The sequence below is a fragment of the Alosa pseudoharengus genome, unplaced genomic scaffold (assembly GCF_046254945.1).
Source record: "Alosa pseudoharengus isolate Yale_2024_CS ecotype anadromous, Long Island Sound unplaced genomic scaffold, YU_APseudo_1.1 YU_APseudo_1.1_scf_8, whole genome shotgun sequence".
Lineage (NCBI taxonomy): Eukaryota > Metazoa > Chordata > Actinopteri > Clupeiformes > Clupeidae > Alosa > Alosa pseudoharengus.
In genome coordinates this window covers 35625644-35651602 of record NW_027468870.1, presented here as the reverse complement: position 1 = coordinate 35651602, position 25959 = coordinate 35625644, and the positions used below count along the sequence as shown (strand labels likewise).

At 38.5% G+C, this 25959-nt stretch overlaps 1 protein-coding gene across 5 annotated transcripts; it reads left to right on the top strand.

Moving 5' to 3' along the window:
* Positions 1 to 1321: 1321 nt before the first annotated feature.
* Positions 1322 to 17475, top strand: LOC143112384 (asialoglycoprotein receptor 1-like). 5 transcript variants are annotated; one of them, XM_076274656.1, is made up of 12 exons: positions 4762 to 4895; positions 5441 to 5482; positions 5686 to 5734; positions 6226 to 6272; positions 7641 to 7748; positions 7952 to 8062; positions 8209 to 8301; positions 8577 to 8678; positions 9166 to 9234; positions 9551 to 9702; positions 9907 to 10016; positions 15042 to 17475. In XM_076274656.1, the coding sequence occupies exons 5-12, from the start codon at positions 7682 to 7684 to the stop codon at positions 15193 to 15195; spliced, it is 858 nt and encodes a 285-aa protein (XP_076130771.1). In that variant the 5' UTR covers positions 4762 to 4895; positions 5441 to 5482; positions 5686 to 5734; positions 6226 to 6272; positions 7641 to 7681; the 3' UTR covers positions 15196 to 17475. The 5 variants fall into 5 exon arrangements, with proteins under 5 accessions (XP_076130769.1, XP_076130771.1, XP_076130770.1 ...); XM_076274655.1 differs by having other exon boundaries at positions 6223 to 6272; XM_076274658.1 differs by lacking the exon at positions 5441 to 5482.
* The last annotated feature ends 8484 nt before the right edge of the window (positions 17476 to 25959 follow it).

Genomic DNA, 25959 nt, shown 5'->3' with positions numbered 1-25959 from the left:
ATTTAATGTTACAGATGTATGGCTACATACATTCTTAAAATGGTTCTGGTCTAGACTTAAATATCTATTGAAAACTTCACAATGGAGCGTGTTTTTAGAGCGTGATCTGCAGGCGACCTGTTGGCTATTTTTAGAAAGTGCGCTGGGGGCGCCTCATAGCCGTCCCGCGGGCTACCTGGTGCCCGCGGGCACCGTGTTGGAGACCACTGGCCTAGCTAATGTTAACTAGCACTGCTAGCAGCATTAACATTACAACCTCCCTGCTTAGCTAACTCACCACAACTTTGTAGGTCTTGTCCCTCATGCTGCTGACCCTTACAAAACCCACAAACTGACTCTCGGACACACAACAGTCAATAATGTGACCCGATTTAAAGTGGCTTTCACCCCTTTGGACACTCACTAAAACAATATTCATACCTGTGTTGCAGCATGTAGGCTAATGTTAGCTGCATTATGTAATGACATACAATGTCGGAAATGCTAAAGGTTAGCCTGTCGGCTAGTGCTAGCCTACCTGAAAAGTTTGAGTGTTTAAACTAACATTTACAGTGGTCTATTTGATAGTGTATTGGCCCTGACTAAGTTCGTGTGATGTATAAACCCCAATCCTTGTTGATACAAGTACCAATATTCGTCAAGAAAGTTTTTAATCACATTAAGATTTTCGCCATAGGCAGTAAAAAACTCCTCCATCTTTGTCAATATTTTTCCGCTGAGAAAGTTTCAAACTATGACCAGAGAATGTCTAATAAGGGGAGAACTGCCACTCTCGGAAAACTTCCGGTTTCTAAACTGTTCTGAACTGGTTGCAGTTCCTTCTGTGGTTCCACATGAGGGCGCTCGTCCACGAGTGCAGAATGCATGGAGGTCTATGGAGCTGTACCCCTCAAAATCCACTTTTCTCGGGATATAATTTTTTTCCAAGTAATTTGAATATTGTTTTCGAAAGGGGAGGCAAAGAAAATACACTTGGTTGAGTATTATATTTTTTAACGTCACTTAATTGTTCTAAAAAGCCTTTCAAACGTGTCAATGACGTCATTCATTAGCACAATGCTAGCGTGTTATGGGCAACAACGACCCAACCTGTAAGAAATCAAAAGGACATAAGTACTCGTTCATTCAACTTTTGACCTATAACCCATGTTGAAGTTATACAAACTACAATCAAATCTGAGATTTGTCAACGACAATCAGGTGAAAGAGGCAAATTTAGCCGTCTAGCTCCATTGACTCCCATTCATTCTGCACTCATGGCGATCGCCCCCAGTGGAACTCTGGTGGAACTGCAACCAAAATTCGGTACAATGGGACTTAATACGGAGTGGCAAGGCTCTCCGTAGACGGGCTCTGCTATGACCATAACGGCCTTTCCACCAATCAGAGGCATCACTGTGGGATTGTGGGATTGTTCAGGATTGTGGGTAATGAAGTACTTATCCAAGAGATCGCGAATAAAAGGCATTTATCTCAAAACAAGGTTAGTGCCCCACGAACTCTTGGTGTCTATAGGAGCATATACAATCGCTTAGTACAACCGTAGCTGGTTTTAAGTCTACCACGTGCAGTTAAGTTTTTATGGCTTACACCGCAATTGTCAATGGAGAAATTGCATTGACTTTTTACATCCGGCATCGGCTGTGGGCGGGACTGTGCAGCTCTATATGGCCTTGACTTTGAACTCACTGCCACACAAATTACAACAAAAAGGTTTAATTTCCCCATCCAAAGCATACACAATTGAATAGAAACAACAATGCATTTTTAAAATGCTTGTGCTATTAAAACCTGTCTGTCTCATAATTGCAAATAATCAGAGAACTGCGATTACATTAAATCATGACCAAAGAATCACAATTATAGCAAAGTCTGAGATACCTGTTCTTGATTCTCTCCACTACGAATAGTGGAGAGCTTTTACAGTTTACTTCAAGTATCTCTGAAGGATCACTCCCTTCTAGATCTATATCAATGAAATGATCTTCTCCTAGGACTACACTGTAAAAAATAAAAGTTTTTTAGCTGACATTTACCGTAAAAAAATACGGTTTTATACTCTATTTTTAATAATAAGAGAATATACCTGTAAAATACAGTAAAATCAGCTTTTTCAAGAAGACTGCCGTAAAAGCACGGACAAAGTCTGTAATGTTTAAATGAGAAGAATCCACCGTTTTTTAACACAGTTGTACCATTTTAAAATGGTTTAGACTTTTAATTTCGTAGTTATCAGTGTAAAAATACTGTGAATTTTTTTTTTTTTTGGTGTTTTCATCACTGACTGCTAACTTGCTAATGTTAGATGGTGAAGGGTAGGCTATAGGCTCAAACAACATTTCAGACGTGTTTTGGGATTACAATAACAACTTTTTAAATAAAGTACAGCATCTATTTCTCACTAGTGGTCAGAAAATCCAAGTATAAAAAAACAAATTACTTTTATCTGCAAATATGGCGTCTCGGACCATCTTATGAACTCCGGCTTGATTTACTTTGAGAGCTGCCTTGGAGCCTTTGCTCATTAGCATAACTGCAATTTGATTGGCTGGCGCTCTGCAGCAGTTTAAAAAGTTGTTGGGGGAGGGGAGTTCGCTTGGTCGGACTCTCGGAACGACCGTTAGGACCTACTTTTTTCTTCACTCCCTCACTATGGAAGCATATGAGTAGCTTTTTTCAAATGAGAATGCAATCTGCAATATGCCATTCAAAAAGACATTACATTATGCAATTGACAATTCATTATGCAATTTAATATTGCAATTTGCAATAATATCCAACAAATTGTATTTTAATCTGCAAAGTGACAATGAAATCCTAAAATCAATTCCAATAATTTTGGTTAAAAAATAGAATAAACATGGATTGAATTGCATTCCATTTTGCCATGGTACTTCAGTCTCAAAATTCAAATGGCAATTCATTTTGCATTTCAATTTTCAATATTCAGTTTAATCATTTAACTGTCAATTCGTTTTGCAATTTAATATTTAAAGTGCAATGTAGGATTGCATTTTAAAAACATATTTGGCAAAACTGTTAATGCCAGCTTGAAAAGATTTTGGATTATTTTGGGCAAAACGTTTTGCCATCGTTTTGAGGCATTTTATTCAAATGGAAAAGAAATAGCGCCCCCCGTGATTGCATTGCACTTTGATCACGCTCTTTGTGTTGCAAAATTTAAATGGCCATTCAATCTGCCAAACGCATTGCAATCTGTCAAGTCACTCGTCAAGGCGGGAACTAGGCTACGTCACTTCCGTGTTAACGTCTTCTTACCAGAGCCCGTCTACGGGCTAATGTCTTATTAGACATTCTCTGTTCTTACCCAGTTAGCGTTTGCAATGGAGGAGTTTGCAGTCTCTGGCCGACAGACCCGGCTGTAGAGTACAGTGACAGAGGGGGCATTCGCGATTTTCAAGGGGGCACATTTTTTTTTTTTTGGGGCGGGGGGGTGTTGGCGGCGCAAACATATCATGTCACAGTTGATGAATAATGTTAACCGTGACCGCGAGTAGGCCTAGTGTCCGCGAGACCCAGCTGTGTTCTTAAGGCTCTTATGTTGCTGCTGATAACTTTGCCAACCAGCGGCATCTTTAGTAGCATCCCCTCCCCCCAGCAATTAGTAGCCTACAAATAAGCATCGTATACAACAATTCAGCGAGATAGATTTGGCCAAACGTGGGCCCGGAGCGACCGCACCCCCCGGTTTGCTTATGAGGCTAGCCAGACCACGGAGGGAGTCTCCGTTGTGTGTGTGTGTGTGTGTGAGAGAGAGATAGAGAGAGAGAGAGAGCAGGGCAAGGAAAGGCTGTTAGTTTTAGCCTAACTAACGACAATGGACGACAGAGTGGGCGATCTAGCCCTACTTGTCCTGTGAACTCCAAAGAGCTCCGCGATCTCCCTAGAGAGAGAGGTAACCTTCTATTCCCTCCAGTGGTATCCACAGAAGGTCTCCCCACCGTCTAGCGCCCATTAGCTGTAAGGCCTCAGAAATCTTTGAACGGACCAGGTTGACATCAAATCGGACAAGTAGGGCTAGATAGCCCACTCTGTCGTCCATTTTCAGTAATCTGTCCGTTGAGTCAGACTCGTTGACACGGTGGTGTTCTACATAATCAGCCAGAGACCTTAGTGCAGCTGCAAACTTCTCCATTGCAAGCACTAACTGGGTAAGACGTAAACACGGAAGTGACGTAGCCTAGTTCCCGCCTTGACGAGAGACTTGACAGATTGCAATGCGTTTGGCATATTGAATGGCCATTTGAATTTTGCAACACAAAGAGCGTGACCAAAGTGCAATGCAATCACGGGGGGCGCTATTTCTTTTCCATTTGAATAAAATGCCTCAAAACGATGGCAAAACGTTTTGCCCAAAATAATCCAAAATCTTTTCAAGCTGGCATTGACAGTTTTGCCAAATATGTTTTAAAAATGCAATCCTACATTGCACTTTAAATATTAAATTGCAAAACTAATTGACAGTTAAATGATTAAACTGAATATTGAAAATTGAAATGCAAAAGGAATTGCTATTTGAATTTTGAGACTGAAGTACCATGGCAAAATGGAATGCAATTCAATCCATGTTTATTCTATTTTTTAACCAAAATTATTCAAATTGATTTTAGGATTGCATTGTCACTTTGCAAATTAAAATACAATTTGTTGGAAATTATTGCAAATTGCAATATTAAATTACATAATGAATTGTCAATTGCATAATGTAATGTCATTTTGAATTGCATATTGCAGATTGCATTCTCATTTGAATAAAGCTACTCATATGCTTCCATACCTCACAGCAACTTTCAACAGAGGAGCTTTTGAAGTATGAGAAACACATGTGCAGGATGGAATAATCTTTGTGAAAGAGGAGGCACAGCTATCCAGAGGTAAGGTTTAGTTAAAATGTAAGGATATTCGGGTGGTAATAAAACTGTCGACTGCAAATGATTAGCTAACATTAAAAGTATGTTAACAGCTGCTGCTAGCAAGCTAGTGCTAGCCCATGTTAACCATGAATTCTAATATTTCAAAATGGTGTTCACATGCCTTCAATAATGCATAACTATCATAATTTAGATTAAGGAGGAGGACTCTGTTGTGTATTTTACCTATCTTTGTCCTTGTAAGTTTGTAGAACCCAACTAGCTATTGTTTAGCTAACTAGCATAGCACAGCGTTTTTAGCATCGTGCTATTTAAAAGTTTCCAGAAAGGCTGGCTTGTGGTAAATGCAGATTAAACAATCCTGTAAGCATTATGTTTATGTGAAAATTATTTAGTTGTCTATGTTCACCAGTTTATCATTTCACTGTAATGTGCTTCATGCAATACAGAGAAACATAGGTTGTCAATAGAGATCTATTTGTATAATACAGCTTTATTCAACAACCTAATGTTTCTTCTTCTGTCCCTCCAATGCCGAATATGAGCAGAATAAGTGCTAACAACGAAAGTACCTTGGATCTAATGGTTATGTAAGTTAACACACCTTTTTATCTATTATATTTGTGGTATTTTTCTTATTAATGTTAAGCTACATGTATTGCATTCATAAATTACTTGTGTAAAATGCTATTATGTTTGTTTTGTCCAAGAGTAATGTCATTCATATTGGTTGGTGCTATCTTTGTATTATTTTATTGTTATTTTGTTATATTGGTATTTTGTGTAATTTTAGGAGTTTGGAAGTATTGGACAGTCCACGGAACTTCCAATATCTATGACAGGTGAGCATCAATGTATTACACAAAGTTTTTTAGGGCCTATTCAGAGCGTCAACGTGGCATGTGCATTGCGTGTCTGTTCCATGGCTGCTGCATTGTGTTTTATCTGTGCATTCATACCAGAGACGTCTCAGATGTAGCGCTGCTGTGGGCAGTCTGCCTATTATAGCATCTCTTCACTGTCTCTTTTCAATGGAAGCGCTTTCTACACATTTGCCTATCGCTTGAAAAATACACGCCAGTCCTATTTCTAGCATACACACGTTTTCAGCATGGTTCAAGACACCTGAGACATGTGTGTCACGCAGGCAGTGTACGCTCTAACCTGTTAACATCGGTGCCAAAATTAAAACGGACAGGTAACGCAGCTGACACACAGTCACCATGCTTGCGGTCTAAATAGGCCCTTACACAATCTGTCTGAGGCCGTTCATTTGTGTGGTTGGAAAATCCTAATTCTGAAGTTTGTGTTTGCATTTTATTGCTTCCAGCAGACATCTTACCACTGCTGTCATATGTGAGGACACCACTGCTGTTGAATGTAAGATATGAGAACATCCTGTTGTCAAGTAAGGTCCAGAAGTTGAAAAGGGGCTAACAGCAGCCTCCACTGTCTACTTTATTGAGCACCCTCTCCTGAACAATATGCTGGCTTTTGCTAGAGTTTGATATTGAATTTTGGTGTATTTTTAGACTCTTGTCTTTTTTTAATAGCACATCTTATTCCACTCAATTGTAAGGGTTGGGATGTGTTTCTGATTGTCTAAATAATGCGACTGATTTGTGCGCTCCTTTTTGAGATACCCTGAGGAGCAAAGTGGCTTCATTGAGTTCATTCAGGTTATCGTCTTCAATTTTGATCAATGATGGGAGAAAGCCATCAAACCCAAGCTACAAATGATCTGGAGTGAAGTTAACAGGTTTTGTAGATTGCCTTAATAATTATAATTTGGCTTGCATTGCCTAAAACTCTTCAAATCACAGAGTTTTATATTGAATGAATGTATTCAGTTATGAGTGTTTGGCACTTAGCTAAATAAACTGTTTAGATATGAGTTCAGTGTGTTAAAACCAAATTAAAAGGTTTAAGGCAATCGGTTTCCTGAAATGAATTGAGTAGCTAGCTACAACAAAGTTTTAAGTTGTCACAACAAGAATGGTTAAAGTAGTTTTAAGCCATCGTTTTTCTCAAATATTTTGAGGAATAATATTTTGTTTTACAATGCACTGTAAATTAATTGGAAACTGTAGAAATGCAATGCCTCATTTGATGTTAGAATAAACTTATAACTGTTGGAACTAACTTATGGTGTATTTTTATGATGTTTTTTTTTATTATGGTATATGGTTTGACCATGTAAAATGTCTGAAATAAGAGAAAATATATTTAAAAAAAACATTAAAATGTACAGCAGCAAAAAAAAAAAAAAAAAAACGTAAAAAAACGGTAAAAGGCACGGCAGCAAAAGTTGCCGCCTGGTTACCGTAAAATTATGGTAAAATATCATACAAGGAATTACCGTAAAATTACGGCTTTCCGCTCTATATTCACTGTAATTTTATGGCCAATTGTAGTAAAAATCACACAATTTCATTGTGATTTTACTACAATTTCGCCGTAAAATTACAGTCAATATATACAGGGGAAAGCCATAATTTTACGGCAATTCCTTGTATGGTATTTTATCATAATTTTACGGTAACCAAGCGGCAACTTTTGCTGCCGTGCCTTTTACCGTTTTTTTACGTTTTTTTTTTTTACAGTGTAGACTTAATTCATGTTTAGGAAGCTGTACTGTAAGTGTCGGCTGAATGAAACACACTAAACATCTAAAGTAGAAACATCATGGGGAGAGTAGCATCAACAGTATAAAATAAAAACATGTTTGGGGTGTTTACTGTTTTGCAGCTCCTCATAGTCAGGAACCTGCACTTAAAGAGTTGACAGAGATGAAAAGTTCCCTGACTAATCTGCGAGCCTCTATAACCTCACTCTCATCTGAACAACATAAGACAGGTGAGTCGTTCACTCACAGACTTTATATTTATCTAAGCCCTGACAGCCAAGAACACATGTACACAGTGTATGTGAACCATACCAACTTCATGGTAAACTTGAAAAAAAAAAAAATATATATATGGTCTGAGAAAGTGCTATGTGAAATATAAAATAATTCCTAATATCCCAATAAATTCATGCATGTTTCTCATTGTTTTCAGCTGACCAGCAGAACAGAATATTGACTGAGTTGGATCTTTCCGTCACCGATCTAAGTCAATCCCTCAAAGCCGCTTCTTTAAACACACAGCCATCTAATGTTCACAACACAGGTTTGTCCTGTCATGGTCTAATTTAGGAGCTAGTCTCTAATGAACCCTAATAACCTTAATGAAATGCCAAAAAAAAGTACTCTCTTAAATACTAATACTATCTGTATAATATGTAATATCTATGTATTACGTTCTGTTTTCAATAGAAAAAGAGGACAGCAAGATAGCGCAAATGAATCTGGATATTGTTGATGTATCCCATTCTGTAAATGCCCTCTCAACTGATTTTCATGAAACAGGTTTGGTTGCTGAATCACATTGCTATATTCTGAAGCTGGCAGAATTATCTCTCCTTTCTTTTGATTTGTCAGATACAGTATCTGAATAAATTATGTATATATATTCTGTATGAATTATTCTAACTACGTCATCATACTCTTGAACACTCATACATGAACACTTCATAACTATGGGGTCAGGACGCCCTCAGTTATTTAACTGTCTTTCCAATTGTAATCTTTTGTTGTGAACTGAGAGGTTAATATATGTCAACAGACTTATCTCTTTCCTTTAGTAAAGCTTCAGGAATCCACACTGAATGAGCTGAAGGCTAAAGCAGACAACATCAGCTCTTTCTTATACTCCATCCCTTCAAAACTTCAGGAAACATCAGGAGGTTTGTCTGCACTTTCCACAAGTCTATTCTACACTGTTACAAACATGTTTCGTTACATGCAATACTGACACAAACCTTGTAATTGAGGCAAACGCTAAAAAATACAATAATGGCTGATACAATAATTACAGTAGTCTAACTGCATCTAACTGCTTACATTGTATCAGATCACTTTAAATCACGTTCAACTTGAAGGACATTTGGAGAGCGCAAACCTCTAGACCAATTGCTTGTGCAATGTTCATGAAAATCAAACAAAACATTGTGGATCCAGCCTGTGATTCGAATCTGGTCACAAAATGAACATGTTCTTCCTTGGGGAATGCTACACCTCTTCACCAAGTTTCATGAAAATCATTTTTATGTTTTTGCGTAATCCTGTTTACAGACAGACAGATAAACAAACACACAACCCACGGTACAAATGAATGTGCTATGAAAATGTACTAAAAATGACATTAAAATAAAAGCTATGTTTGTTTTTTAGAGGAAAAAATAACAGCTTTGAACAACTTGACCACTCAGATACTGAGCAGCATCAGACAAATGATTAAAGGTAGGCCTACACATGAGCTACATCTTCATGCACTTTAATCTCACATTACGCTTCATAATCTCACATTAAGCTTCATAACAGACAGGGCCCTCTCACTCTGAGGTATAGCCTTCTTGGCAAAAGACCAGCAAGTATTTCATATTCATTCACTTAAGCTGTCAATCATTCATCTGTCAAGGCACTGTCTAACATTAAACATTTGATATGCATTTATTTGGACATATTTTGATTAAGTTTTTTTTATTGCTCATTTATAATTGCATGAGGATAATGTCTCTTCCTCTTTTTTATCTTACCATCTGCACTATCCACACAGATGATCCTAAATCAAAATGCCCGGAGGACTGGGATTTCTTCTTAGACAACTGCTACTTGTTTTCCCAGAAAATGCTGTCATGGCATGATGCCAGAGATTCTTGTAAATCACAAGGAGCCTCTCTGCTTATTGTGACAAAACGCAACGAATGGGTTTGTTGGACTAGAATTCAGAATCATGTGTAAATGCATAGCAGATTCAGTTCTATTAGGATCTGGTACTGAACTATTTTAAAGGGTAATTTCTTCAAAACCTTAAATGAGCTGGACTATGGACCTTTGCAAACAGCCAATTACTCTGTAATATGTATATTTTAGAAGAATGTAAAAGTGTAACAGTCAGGTTCTCCCTTTCAGCCCTATGTGACCAAAAATACCATGCCTAGGAGTTACTGGATTGGCCTCACTGATGAAATAACAGGCACATGGAGATGGGTAGATGAAACACCTTATGTTATGGACAAAAGGTAAGAAACAAACTTTGCCATCAGCCCAATACACATACTGTACAAAAGAATCTTTGCAGAACTAAAAGTCCGACAAAGGTTTATAGCCCCCCTGCTGAATAATAATCAGTAGTTCTAACTACAAATACCAAAACGCTGGTACTCTCTAATCATCAGGAGAATGTGCTAGTCACTCAAACAGAGAACCACAAACAGATGGCCTGAAAACAGCATGTCTGCCGCAGGATGTGTAAAAAAGCCTAGGTCTAATTTCTCCTTAAGGTTAAACCTTGACTGTTCTCTACAAATGATTCTATGAATATTCATACATTTTTACTTGTGTTTCCCAAATTAACACGTAGTATGAACATGTATCTAATTTGTAGATAGCAGAGGCGATTTCTTTAAGACTGCAAGGTAAGCTCGGCTTCCCCTAAAATATCCAAAAACTAGAGGTACAAGATATGACCGCCACTCAGTCCTGTACATCCGTTCCGAGAAAAAATAAGGGACACATCAATTTCTCTCCATCTCCTACTACTCCATCGCCCACTCTTGAAACTTTTGTGTATTGTTTGGCATGCCCGTGTTTGTGTGCGCACGCGTGTGCATGTGTGAGTGTGTGCTAGGGGTGGGCGATATATATCGTCTGCGATAATATCGTGATTGTTGTTTTAACGATGTGCAATTTCACATTATCGAGTATTTAAATTACTTATGGGGAAAAAACACTCGAAATCACCCATTGAAGACTCATACATTCCCTGGAGGTGTATGTGGGAGAAGCTGGCTGCAGCAGAGCAAGTGTCACGTGATCACTAGTGGGTCACAACGTTGTCCCACGCACGCCTAATGTTTATTTTGTGCAGCGAGAGTAGCCTACTTGGGATTTTTTTGCGGCTACTTTTGTCAAGTATCTGTTCAAGTAGCATTGATGAGGCAGTCAAGTTTTTTCCTACATGGTATTATATGGAGAGAAAACATTAGCCTTTGAGTATTTTAATAGTCAGTTGTAAACAAAGAACTATTCTCAAGTAACTCTTGTAAATGGACTGAAGTTCGCTCTCTACGTTTACGGATTATGCTAACCGTTAGCATCTCTATGGGATTTCTCATAGCCATAAGCTAACGCATTAGTTTATATTCTGTAACTTGGAATGCTAGCCTACATGAGTGCTCTTAAACAAAACATAGAAAGAAATAACTGATATGTACTCTGTTGATCTGCTTAGTTTTACAGTGAATCCTATGTAAAGGTTTGAAAAGAACTTCAGAGCTTCAGACTTTCTCTTGGGAAACTGTTAGGCCTTTTCATCTTCTCTAATGTAGTTGGCTAGACCATGTCATTGCCACACACCCAAGTGGGGAGAGAATTGGAAATGTGTCATAGAGTGACAATGCATTGGTTGATTTGGTTAAAAAGTCACAGGTTAGGTTATTGGTTATTATTGTAATGATGCTATTCATAAATAATGAGCTGTAAAGTAACTCAGACTTTAACAAAAACATTTTTTTAAAGGATATCGACTAATTATCGTTATCGTCAAAATCACAAAAAATATCGAGATATTATTTTTTGTCCATATCGCCCACCCCTAGTGTGTGCATGTTTGTGTGTATGTTTGTGTGTATCTCAATTTGTCTCCATCTCCTTAAAGAGCCTGACCTAGGGGATTTTGAGGGCCGATAGCGATTTCGTCGTTTGAGTTTTTCAAAAATGTATAACCTATATATTGGCCGATAGTCATTTTTAACAAACAGTTTATGCTTAATGACTCCCCCTTTATGCAAGCAAAACATTTTACAAATATGATCAGTTACTTTTAGGGGTGTCCCAAACGATTATTTATAAACAATTAATCTAACGATTATTTTTTCGATTAGTCGACTAATCGAACGATTAATTTTTTGAATAATCTAATGATTAATTTGTCCATTAGCGATTATTTTCCCAAATATCAGAAAGTTTCTCATAACATTTTCATTCTTTTTTTTGCATTAACCTTTTTATGTTTCATGTGTGAGGTGATAAGGGCTAGTTATTTCAGGGTTATAACATCAACATGGTGTATCAGACAGAATAGCCTACATGAGATATGTGTGATACCAGGGCTATATGTTAATTTTTTTGCACATAGTACTGGCGCTGCAAAGGTGAATAGATTTGTAGCACCAGCCACAAAATCTGTAGCATCGTTATAACCTTTAAAATCTCTAAAAACAATCACAAGTAGGGCAGTTCATCACAGTTCATCAATTGCAACGGTACTGATAAAAAGTAATGTACACCTGTAGGCTACATTGTATTTGGGAAAAGCAGAAGGTATCAGCATGATGTTTTATTATTATTAAATAATTTTCCTTTAAGTCTTGTCTTAGTGTTTAGATAATCCTTAGCTGGTTACGTGTGTGCTTGCGCTCATATTCTCATTCTCTTTCCTGCGCAAACATGATGTCCTGCATGCTGTGTGAAGTTCTACTGTAGCCTGGAAAATCCAGACCCTGGTAATCTAGAAAGATTAAGGGCCCTATCATGACATTCTAAAGTGCATCGTCACTCGTCAAAAGTCTATTCAAATTTAGTAGGATGTTCAGTTCACATTGGGAGGGGTTTCGTTCTCAAAAGTGGAGCGCATGGCGTAACAAGGTGTTCCTAGGTCTTTTAATCAGTCATATGGGTGTGTTTGGGGCGTAACATCATTTTAAACCAATGAGAATGACATCTGTCATTCCCTTTAACGGCGCAACGCGCGATATGTCTAATAAATGCATCGGTATTTTGGCATTTAACGGCGCATTTGAAGGAGGCTGCTTGCGAGACCGTATGGAATAGTCATTCTTAAACCATGCTTTACTAAAGCCTAGCATAGCATTCACGCATTTGCACTCGTCTATTATTTGAACTCATTGGCAAAGTGAAACTAACTTCACCAAGGAGTCAGTCAACGACAAGACAGTTATATGCAGTTACTTTCACTATTGACTGACAATGGGTACCATCGAAAACATAGGCTGGAAAAAGCAACACTTACCCTAATGTTGCTCAAATGACTGAATAAAACAACATTTATCCTGCAGAGGAGTTGCTTATATCTCGTGACAGTGCGTCTTCAGCTGTGCTCCATACGTGTCTCTCGCCTCTCCCCTAATCACTTTTAACCGTCATTACCAATTTGCAAATGATGGTGAATAACTACTCATCATGAGATGTACAGTATTTCGTAATATCTTTATTCTAATTATGTTTACCATTGTAATCGTGCAATTTGTAATGCTTTGCATGGATGTGCGCTGGTGTGCATTCATGAATGATACAAGGATGGTGCGTGCACCTGCCAATATGACTGTTGACATGCGCTTTTAAAATAGCATATGAACAACTCGCCATTGACTTCTGACCAGGTTTAGGTGGTGTATGATAGCGATTTTTAGACAATGCGCCAGGTCCCTCCCTAGGTTGTTAATTGCCACACCCCTGGGCGCAATGCTTAAAAAATAAAGGTGCAAAATAACGAATTCAACTTCGCGCCGGTGAATAACAAACTTTACGCCATGCGCTGGTGACCCAAAATACAGCCCTATGGGTCTGGCCACGAACAATGTAATGGCCCAACACGAGGGGCGGCACCAAGCATGGATTTGAAAATCGTGCACATGTATCGTAAATAAATAAATGTTCTTCCTTAAAATACAGGAGGCAAAAGTAAACACACCCCAATGCCACAGAGGCAGGCAGATTTTTTATTTTTAAAGGCCAGTTATTTCATGGATCCAGGATCCTGATAAAGTTCCCTTGGCCTTTGAAATTAAAATAGCCCCACATCATCATCACATACCCTTCACCATACCTAGAGATTGGCATGTGGTACTTTCCCTAAAATAATCTTTCAATGCAAATCAAACCAGCTATTAGGCTAACTGAAAACTATGGCAATCTTTAGGTATGGTGAAGGGTATGTTATAGGGGTGTCACGATTCTCCAAATCCTCGATTCGATGTAATTTTCGATTTTAAAGTCACGATTCGATTCGATTTTCGATCTTTTTAAAATATTACTATTAATGCATTCCTTATATGTTATTTACTCTTTTTGGCCTTTTCTTTTTCGGGAGGCTTTTATTTTGAAACCGCTTTGAAACCGTTCCAACCGCGAGGTTGTAATGTAAACAGAACTAACATTAGGCTAAAACAGAGACGTGAACATGGTAAAATGAAACAACCCAGAATGTTAATTTCATTGTTTCAGCACACTCCGAAGAGACCCAAGGTTAGTGTTCATGGAATATGTACTTATAAATGTGCATTTTAAGCCTTAAAGTAACTTTGGACTGTAATTAGACCATCTTTTCACTTGCTAAGTTGAGTAGGCTAAGTTAGTTTTAATTGACGTGAATGAACGAATATTTCCACACCGGTGATTTCAAAGTAGCAAGAGGGGCTTTGATTTCGGTAGGTTGATGTGTAGGCCTATATTTTAACTGGCTGCAGCTTAAAATTAGAGGAGTGTTGACGCTGCAGTTCAGCACGTGCATGTGTGTTTGTGCGTCTTGTCATACATGCTGGACGTGACATTGGGGGTGTGGCTGCATCGTCGATTCTACTTTTAAGTTCGAAGTTCGAGATTGAGATGTAATTTCGATCGATTTCGAAATAAAATCGAAATCGTGACACCCTTAGTATGTTATGATGTGGGGCTATTTTAATGATGATTTGTTATTTTAAAATGATGTTTTCCTCTTTTTAGTCAACTTTAGCATGGGTGTGCTAACTTTCTAACGTGACTGTAGACATTTAAGACTTTATGAACTCTGTGAACATTTATTTAATTAATCAGATGATTTATAGAAAAGTTCATGTGAAATAATACAACTTTTATTGCTGGGTCGCCAAGAAGTATGTGAGTTAAATAATGAAACATGTGTGTTAAATAACTTCAGCAATAAACCTCTAGGCATTTGCTGGAAGCTTTACAATAGTTTCATAGTACGAAAGTTATCTATGTGGTACTATTTTGATGATTGACTCTTCTTCGCTGTCTGGTTGTAGGCAATGGAGGGAGAACCAGCCTGATAACTGGACTGACCATGCTTTAGGGGGACCAGAAGACTGTGCACATCTGTCATGGAATGGAAAGCTGAATGATGCCCACTGTGCTCGGATGTTTACTTACATCTGTAAAAAAGCTGCCCCAATTTCTTGACCACCATATACCGTATTTTCCAGACTATAAGTCGCACCGGAGTACAAGTCGCACCAGTCAAAAAATGTGTCATTAAGAGGAAAAAAATATATATATAAATATATGTTGCACCTGAGTCACAGGACCAGCCAAACTATGAAAAAAAGTGCGACTTATAGTCCGGAAAATACGGTAGTCAGATCTATACTATAAACTGAAGACATACTTTCATCTGAATTGTAACATTTTAATCCTAAATAGATTTACAGAAATATATTAAAAGTGTTTAAATATTTTTGCATCACTAGAATGTTAAAAGTAAAAAGGACAATGTCACAAAATTCAGCCCTGGCCATTTTTGATTGGACAGGCTCGACTATTCCCATTTACACACGGCATTAGCATGAGCGAGGCTAAGCAATACAAAGTTGCCATCACAATGTGGCTATTTGCTGTAGGGAGTCCACTATACACATCATGCTACTAAAACAAGTTAAGATGACAACTTACCCCATTTGTCAAAATTCATAACTTCTTTTACAGAGATGGCAATTGAACATAAACAGTGAACAGTTACTTACCTTGTCAGTTCGATACAAGTAAAAAGTAAATTAAATTTAAATCTCTCACTTTGGTCTATAGACACTGACATGGTTCTGCTCCCTACTATCTTAATCAAGATGTACATCCACAACCGCCCAATGCGGTCTTCTGATGAACATCTGTTGTATCGACCAGCCATAAACACTAGGTCAAATTCAAGACTCTTTTCCTGTGGTTCCATGTTGGTGAAATGAGTTACCCAGTGCTCTCCGTTCCAGTGATAGTTTTGGGTCTTTCAAGATGGGTCTAAAGGCATATCTGTTCAACATGCACTTAGTTTATTAAGCGTTTCTTATGCATTATGGTTTGTATATTATAGTATTTGTTTATTTTCATTAGGCTATTGATTGAAAATACATTGTTGTTTATTATTGCTATTCTCCTTAATGCAGTCTTACCAACTTTACCAACAAAATTGTTTAATGGTAAATTTAACTATTGTATTGTTGTTATTATGACCGCCGCTAGCATAGTGGTCAAATAGGGTTTGACTGTCTTACACACACGATAAAGTAACTAAGTAGAAATTACAGTACTGAATGGGGAGTATCTGTACCTTACTTTTTTATTTTTTATCCTACTTTTACTTTACTACATTTTTATTAGCAGTATTAAGTGGAAAGTATTACAGTACAATAATGTGCATATGATGTCACCACAGGGCACAGCAATGAATGAAGACGTAGTGACAGAGTTAAGGCCTAGCAAATATAGTTAAGACAGCACACCAAGGCCTATGTAGGCTGTTGTAAAGAGCTGAATTCAATTACAATTCTAACTGCTTGCTTTTCATTAATAGCACTTTTGTTTAGGCTTTCAAAGCGTGTTTATGGATTGTGATTTAGCTGCCTTTCTAAACATGGTGGATAAACTTCATTATAGGCCCATAAAAGGAAGCATCAGTGAAAAATGAATGGCAGCCAAACCTTTGTTCAGGCTTCGAAGACTGATTATGTATGAAGTGCGGGCACCAAGTTTTAAGGTGCTGCATGAAATTAATAGCTTATCCAAAGTTCTGACTGCTTTCTTTTTCATTAAAAGCATAGTGAAGGGAGGGGGTTGTCACCCCACCTGGCCTTGAAAGCTTTTACTAGTACTTTGTACTTCTACTTTCAGCACTTAAGTATGTTTTTTTTGTTTTATATGTTTTATTTAGTTAATAATGTATAGTATTTTACTAGTAATTACTAGTAGCTAAACATATGCTTCATATTGATTTTTAAACTATTACACTTAGGCATATCTTTAATGCAGGGATGGATTACTGCACGGGCCTACCGGGCCCAGGCCCCCAAGGGGTCAGGGGGCCCTGAAGCCCAAGCCTTTGCATGGAATCATTGCCTCAATATCAACAAATCAGGATGTAGGCTATGAATCTGATTGAATTTAGTATTGGCCATCCCCAAAATGCACCAGAATACAGGAAATCACATCAAACAAATAAAAAAATTTCAGTGGGAGGACCCCCAAACCCCCCCTCCCACATATACGACAATAAGTGGGGGGGTCCTTAATACATCTGGGCCCAGGGGCCCAAAAGTTCATAATCTGCCCATGCTTTAATGTGGCGGTAGGTCTAATTGAGTGCACATTGGTGATGTGTAGGTGTAATTGAGTGCCTGTCACTTTAAGAAATACGTGAAAGTAATTCGCCTTCAGCCTGTTTTAGGCTAGCGAATAAAGTTGTGCATAGGGATATGTGGATGCAATTAATTATGTTTTCTATGTCATTAGATAAAATAAATGTTCAAAAAACTAACAAGTCGAAGACAATCTTTCTGGGATCAAGTGTTTTGCAATGTTCACTAATGATTTTAGTGAGCATTACAGGCAGACGTGACCTGAGCTAGCAGGATAGTTACCAAGGAGCTCTCTCCAGATGTAAAAGTTTGCCATGGTTGCGTAGCCTATTTGCGTAAGTGCAAAGTGGTTCTCTCTCTCTCTATCTGTGTGTGTGTGTCTGTGTCTGCATGAGGCTATGTTCAATTCAACTCGGTAATTGATCCGTCAGGTCAATAGCACCGCATTCACGCCACTTGATTAGATTAACGTCATCAGACAGGCTGTAAAAGTGTATGCGGGAATTTCTCGCATTATGATGGCTAGAGTTGCGGGACTTGAAAAAATGATGCGCAATACCCACAATGAAATTTCGGCCCTGATGCTTATAGATTACTTTTACTTTTAAGTCATTTTTTGATATTTTTTTACTCTAAAGTACTTTCGTCAAAAACACGCAAGATCTGTGTTGTATCTTGCGCTGACCGGCAAACGACCCAAGGCTAATTTAGAATGCATCGAATTAGCACTGTCATATACTGCTCTTTCCCTCTTGAAATACTTTACTTCCATGTTAGTTTTTCTGCTTCTTCCTTCCTGAGGATGGTTTGTAATGCTAGGTTTAATTTATCATAGTGCTGGGCGGTATGACCAAAAATTTATATCACGGTATTTTTCAAAATTCTTACGCTTTCACGGTATATGACGGTATTTTTTTTTCATGCATAATCAGATGTTCACAGCATTTTCTACAGGTTGAGAGAGGAATTGCTGCAGTACATTAACTAAGGATGGTCTATTTTACTGTCATGATGTAGAATAACTCCACACTAGTGGTAGGCTAATGCAGTTTTGCATGGCCCCAGAAAATGATGCTGTTTACAAAGAGCCACTCATGATTCTAATGAAGAATCTAATCAGAATGCAAAGACAATTGCAGTCAAAATACAGAACTTTTACTGTGCAAATTTCACAAACATCTTGTATAAAACCAATACAAAAAGTAGTGCAACTTGCAATAATTATACTTTTTTTAAAATTATACAATTTAAAATAAAACCTCTCTGCTAATATGCTTACTCTGTCAAATAGGCCTATCAGAAACATGCCTTAATGTTATTGTGTGGTTTACATGACGTTAGTGGTAGGCTAACGTTAACTTCATGTGGATGTGGATGTCTTGTTAGCCTGCCATGAGCTTCGGTTCGGTTCGCTAGGCAAAACATTAACAAAAAAGTTCGTTTTGGTGCACTGATGACAGTCAGGATCATTTCTAACTAGCCAGCTAGTATTGCTCAGTGCATGTCTATAACATGCTTTACTTGCTATCTGGATAATTTCAGCGAATATTCTTAAGGTGAGATGAATGATAAGAACATTAAACTTCACTGTGTTCGGTGGGTTGCTAACTAACGACATCACCTACTAGCCAGCTAGTTACAGCTGTTGAACAATCTCAATAGAATTTTCGTGACTGTAAATCCCTTTCAATGCAGTTACCCTTAACGTTTTTCCTTAACTAAAAAAACAATTGAAACACCCTTAAATCAACCTTCACTTCAGGGGAAAAACGTAGGTGTTTTGTGTTTAGCTACCCTCACTATGCCTCGCAGTGGCACCATGCGTGCGTGTGAAAAAAGTCCTGTGCGCCTGTGTGTAATAAAATACACCGGTATGGCGGTATATTAAAAATTCATATCATAACGAAAATATACACCGGTATACGGTGTGAACCGGTATACCGCCCAGCACTAATTTATCATATCATAAAGATATTGCTTATAACACATTGTTGAAGAAAATTGGATGTGAATATCTTACCAAAAATATCTGGGGGGCCGTATAAGACGTAAACACGGAAGTGACGTAGCCTAGTTCCCGCCTTGACGAGTGACTTGACAGATTACAGATCGAATTGCCATTTGAATTTTGTAACACAAAGAGCGTGGCAAAGTGCAATGTAATCACGGGGGGGGGGGGGGGGGGGGGCGCTATTTCTTTTCCATTTGCATAAAATGCCTCAAAACGATGGCAAAACGTTTTGCCCAAAATAATCCAAATTGTTTTCAGGCTGGCATTGTCAATTTTGAAAATTGAAATGCAAAATGAATTGTCATTTGAATTTTGAGACTGAAGTACCATGGCAAAATGGAATGCAATTCAATCCATATTTATTCTATTTTTTAACCAAAATTATTCAAATTGATTTTAGGATTGCATTGTCACTTTGCCGATTAAAATACAATTTGTTTGAAATTATTGCAAATTGCAATATTGAATTGCATAATGAATTGGCAATTGCATAATGTAATGTATTTTTGAATTGCATATTGCAGATTGCATTCTCATTTGAATAAAGCTACACATATGCTTCCATAAAACAGTGCTCTTTCGGTATGATGATCAGCTCCTCGGTCTACATTTTGACAAGCATGCAAATTCACCTTGTTCTTGCCCCATCTGAAATGACTCATCTACCTTTGCTGCTTACATCCTTTCTGTATTTCTTGTGTAAAAAAACGTTGTATATGATGGCATTGAAGTCTTGAGTTAGTGAATTGACTAACAGTGTTTGTTGGTAAACAAATACCCACTTTTTGTGACATTCAGCAAATATCTCCTCACTTAATGTAGCTTCTAAGTTCTTTTGGACAATAGGCCTATGTTCTACTCTACGTGGAGTTGTCCTCCATCTCAGTTGCATCAGTTTTCGTGAGTGCTGACGGTGACGGTGCATCTCTGATGTCAGATTATTATGTAGGCTAGCCTACTAGACTGTTCTCACGTTGCAGCGCTTTACTTATATGAAGTAGCATTAATCAATATGAGGGGCAGAGGGGGATAAATGTTGTCCCCTCTGGCGATGAAAATGATTAAGAGGGGAGGATATCAAGACCAGAGGGGGGGAAATCCCCCCCATCCTCCCCTACAAATCGCACCCTGAATGTTGGGACCAGTGGTGTAGTGTGATACGCAGGACTATGCAGTATACCCAGGGGTAACGCTTTATGAGTAAACAAGTATTTTTTTCCGTGGAACGGCTTTCCATATTACTTTTTCAAAATAGAACTTCTACTTTTACTCAAGTACATTTTTAAGCCAGTAATCTACTCTTTACTTCGCTACATTTTCAATTGCCTTTCGTTACAAGTACAAGTTTATTATCAAGTATATCGAGGGATAAAAGCGCACCTCTCCCTCGGTGTACAAGGGCAGTACAATGGCAGAGCTTTAGAATGCATTACGTTTCCCCGCGATTATAAAAGTCACGTTCAGATCACGTTGTAGCCTTCTACACGGAAGTAGATGATCTATATATCTAACAGCTCAGTTAACGCAATGATGTCCTGCCAGCTGCTGCATCTTCTGGTGAGATGAGAGATGAGAGGTATGACATGACATGGAAACTTTCGCCTATATTAATTTCTGGCCAGCATCGTTCAACTATCACGTTAAAAAGCATCACCATCTCAGTATACACACTTAAAATAGGCAAGGATACATATAAACATTTGGGGTTGATCATACCCACTAGCCTACAGCTAACTATAGACTACACCACTGGTTGGGACTGTAAAACTGAAAACAGGAATTTTAAATTGTGTTAAACACTCTCAGGAATGTCTATACTGTGCACTGCAGTGTTTTTTTTTTTGTACTACAACTTTTTTGAATAAGAGAGTTATGTTGTGCAAAACTGTGGTAGTGGTAGTATAATCAGTCAAACAAACTATGATGAGCCTGCATGGCTCTGGGCCTCATAACCGTGGCTGCCAAACGAGTCAAACAGTTCGCTATAGGTTCTCCGGGCCTCGTAACCGTGACTGCCACACGAGTCAAACAGTTCGCTAGGTTCTCGGCAAGTTGTAATCAACCGATCACATAAGCCTTTCTAGTGCAAACTAGATGCTTATGTTCATGGAAATCTTATCGATGGGAAAGTATTATATCACATACCTACAAATACTCATGTTAAATAAATGATTAGAAGTGAATGACTGTAGCCTGCAGGCTGTGACGAGGAGACAGAATGAGACCGAATGTAACCGTGCAACCGCTGTATACCCTTTATCTTGGTTCTCGGCATGTTTGATTCATACCATTGTTAGTGCATCGTAGCCTAGATGGATTTATTCATGGCAATTCACACATTATCGATGGGGAAGTAGGCCTACATCTCATATTAGCATACACGTCATATTATCTTAAAGTTATAAAGTGACATGTTAGAGAAGTGAATGTTGCTGGCTTCATAGTAGCCTCACGAAGACCGTGCCAGGCTGAGACCGTAACCGAGGGTGAGTAATGTTATCAAACGGTCTAGGTTCTCGACAAGTTAGTTATTAACCAAGCCTTATTCTAGTATCCTAGATGATTGTGTTCATGGCAATTTACACATTATTGATGGGGAAGTAGCCTACATCACATAAGCTTCAAATAGGCTACACGTTAGGTAGCCTAGTTATAAAGTTAAATGTTGCTGGCTTCGTCACGAAGAGACCGCGCATAGCCTACTTACTAAACGAGACCGTAACCGAGGTATAGGCTATGAGTCTATATCAAAACGGTTGTCTAGGTTCGCGGCAAGTTATTCCAAGCCTTGTTTTTAGTGCATCGTAGATGCTTGTGTTCATGGCCATTCATATATCAATGGGGAAGTTCATCACATAGCCTACAAATACACGTCATGTTATCTTTGTAGTTAGAAAGTTAAATGTTAGAGAGGTGAATGTTGCTGGCTTCATAGGTTCACGAAGTGACCGCGCGCCAGGCTACTGAAGGAGACCGTAACCGAGGGTATGAGTCTAATCAAACGGGTGTTATCGCAACTTTGAGTTCGCAGAAACCTATTTATTTCTCGTGCATCTTAGGTGTGTAGCCTACATAGATGTTCATAGGCTACATTACTGATGGATATAAAATACAAATACGTCATGTTATCTTATTTAGGTAGTTATGTTAAATGAGATGTTTGGTAGGCTGTCACGAGGAGACTGTAGGCCTACAACAGGTTAGAGACCGTAACCGTGCTAATGCATGAGTAATCAAACGGGTTTCTAGGTTCTTGGTAAGTTGAGTTATCAACTGATCCCAAAAGCCTTTATGTTTCGTGCATCTTGGAATTGTTCATTGAAATTCATATGCTAAATTACAAAGGGGGAAAATATTATATGACATAGGCTATGTTATCTTAGCCTGACGTAGTCATACTCAATTCTAGTCAGAATTTGAGTCTGATACTGCTCCATAGAGCTGTGATTATGGGGCGTGTTTCAAACGAACCAGGAAAAAAAATGCCTCTGCACTCAATTGGATAGACCTACAACCAATCAGAGCAACGGAGTGTGTGACGTATGTTAAGCGACGCATAGTTGATGTCAACAGAACTCAACTGCACGCTAGAAGAAGAAAATGTGAGCGATTTTCGCAGGTGTTGTAAAAATAATGTAAGGATACACGGAGTTCAACACACGAACCTCATTTTTGAGAGAAACAGTAAAGGTGAATGCATATACGATCAAGTTATCCGTTTAGGATTACAACTCCACAACACTGCAAACAAATCGCATCGCATTTGTCGGTCCTGTCAGAACTTTATAACACGGTTGGAACGCGACATGCCCGTGTTTAAAAAATGGACAGAAGACGAAGGAGACCAGCCTGAAGAACCGTGTTCATCTGAGGCATCAGAGACGCCCCGGACTCTGAAGAAGTTCTGCCCCAATCCGTCAACTCCAACCGGTACAAAAACGCGAAGAAGCATTACAGAGGTAAGCTTGTTAATACATTTCTACTTCTTATGATATGACTATGAGAATAACCTCGATTGCCACGTTTCACATGAGTTAATAGTGAGTCGTGATTATTGTCCAATGTGATAAACACTGTGCATTCCCACACTCCTCATTTCCGTGAAATCTATCTATGATTAAATCATCTAGTCATATTTTGACATGCCTAGTATTCTGGAAGCCAGCCCGAATTTCAGTGTAGTGTGAGCAAATGTTACCAGGATAAACTTGTACCTGATGTGTAAGTTGGCCTCTGTCACTTTGTCAATATGTAGAAACTTCATTTTGTAATGGACTAGCATGTTATCCAACCCCCACTTCTGTGCTCTGCACCTCTGTGGGGGGTGGGCAGTGTTTCTCTGACCTGCTCAGCAATTGCATCTGGTGTCACCATATTTAACAGTCTGTATTTTCCAATGTATTGTCAATGCACGTTATACTTATTAGGCTATACTGTAATTCTTCACACTGATGTGTTCACTTATATTTCAGGTTGTCACCCATTTTCCATCCACTTGACCTCCACCTGGAACACCTAAACAATTTTCTCAAATCATTTATGAGAGGATTGGGACCAAACATGTCAGAAATGTCAGCAGCCAGAATCAGTAGGTCCATTGGCATCGTCAAAGAGCTAATGGACAAAACGGACACAGAGCTGGAGCTGACAAGGCCGGCTGGCATTCATCATGTGGCCCGAGAACAGGACGTTTTAACACTGGTAAACGTTTTTAGGGAGACACAACTTTCCCAACAAAAATCACCCAGGCAGGCAGTCTCATGCATTCCCGAATTTCAAGAGAAACTTATTGGCAAAGCTGAATTACCAGGAGAAAATAATGGACTGGCAAAATGTGCCTATTTAAATAATTAAGTAAATGTGAAATGTAAATGGTGATGGTAATTTGTAAATATTGTTTTCGTAAATGACAATGTAAATAATTGTTTTCATATAATAGTTTAGTAGTATCCACATTCTTGAAAACATTTTTGTGTTTTCTTATTGGTTGTATGTTCAAAGTTCAGCGTATATCTTCAAACATTACCTATTATGTGTAGATATTAAAAATCTTTATTGAAATGTCTTATTGTTTGTCTTTAAATGCAGAAACATCACCAACCAGTAGAGAAGTATAAACCATTTTAATTTTATTCAAAAATATTAATGTAACAGAGGTAAAAAAAAAGGCATTTGCACAACAACAGGACCCTGAAGCCACAAATTTGAGCCTGAATTTGAAGCTAGCCTGAGATCTTCAACATTGACAAGCCTGATTCCAAGTTACTTGGGGATGATTGTATCTTATCATCCTCATCCTCGTCATCAAAGTAACCAGTGTAATCCATGTCAACCTGAACACGGTCATCCTGAACAACACAGTCATCAAACAAATTAGTTTGACTCTGTTCGATGTCATCAAAAACCTCATGCATAATTCATAGTATCTCTTTTGCATGTTCCAGCTTGTATGTAGGGAGATTATGGATAATGAAGTCCAGGTCAAATATCTGTATGCACTGTTCTAAAACTGATCAATGAGTTCATCTCCAAAACCAGTGCAGGCTGTGTCGACTGTGTAAAGTGGTATGTTTTTATGGTCCTGAAGTAAACTACTCCTGTAAGTTTGTAACAGTTCCCTGATCAAAAGTGTGCCCTTAGGTGTGACTATTCTGTGTTTGTGGTGTGATGAAACCTCCCCTTGAAAGTGTTCATATTTGGGGATTAGCTCCCCACAACCTTCACGTTCACAAGAACAAACAGAATGGCAGTGAGTGCAGCACAGATGTCCTAGATCAACAGATGTGGTGTGTTCCTCAAAATGGCAGTACAAAGCTTTCCGCAGACAACTAGTGACTCCATTAAAGTACCGTCTTAACTGCTGGGTCAAGCTTTGTACTAACATCCCTCACAATCCAGTGTAGGCACTCCAGTGTATGGCCAGGTACTTTAATCAGACCCACTCTGATGTTTGTTCTGTTTGGGCTCAGGGCCAAATTTATTGGATTGTCCATCTGAAGCTGTTTCATAACCCTGGCTCTGGATTCCCGATCAGCAGAAGCGGTCAATGTCAGCACAGGTGTACCTGGAATATATAGCAGTACAAAAAGCAACCAATAAGTAACAGTAAAAATAAGAAATTATGAGTAGTATCATTTAGTACTTTTTAATGACTGTACTGACATCTAAAAAGAATACATCACTTATAAGGGGTACAGTGACTAGCCTACCAATATGGGTATGGTGCTTGAGTACATAAAGCAACACCCAAATGCCCTTCTGCCCTTTTGCAGCCTGACCACTGATAGAAATAAAACAGTAACCTACATTAGAATGTTTTAACAGCTAGTTCGCTACAATCACACTAACGTTATGATTGTACCAAGTCTGAGTTAGCGAACGTACAACGATACCTAGGCTACTATGTTTACAACATGGGATTCATATCACGACATTGGGAGTTATTTACTAAGTCAGACAGTTAGACTCTCTTACCATTTGTAAGTTAGATGAACTTCGTCCATCACGATACCAATTAGGTTGGCTTGAAAAACATCGGAGCCTAGCATGTCCCTCCACTTGTTGTTCAGCAGCCAGGATTCCGGGCTTCAA

Coding starts and splice junctions, on each gene's coding strand:
- LOC143112384 (XM_076274654.1), top strand. CDS start 1,668: ATGGCCTTGACTTTGAACTCACTGCCACACAAATTACAACAAAAAG. Junction 8,679..9,165: donor ACTTCAGGAAACATCAGGAG/GTTTGTCTGCAC, acceptor TTTGTTTTTTAG/AGGAAAAAATAACAGCTTTG. Junction 9,235..9,550: donor CATCAGACAAATGATTAAAG/GTAGGCCTACAC, acceptor CTATCCACACAG/ATGATCCTAAATCAAAATGC.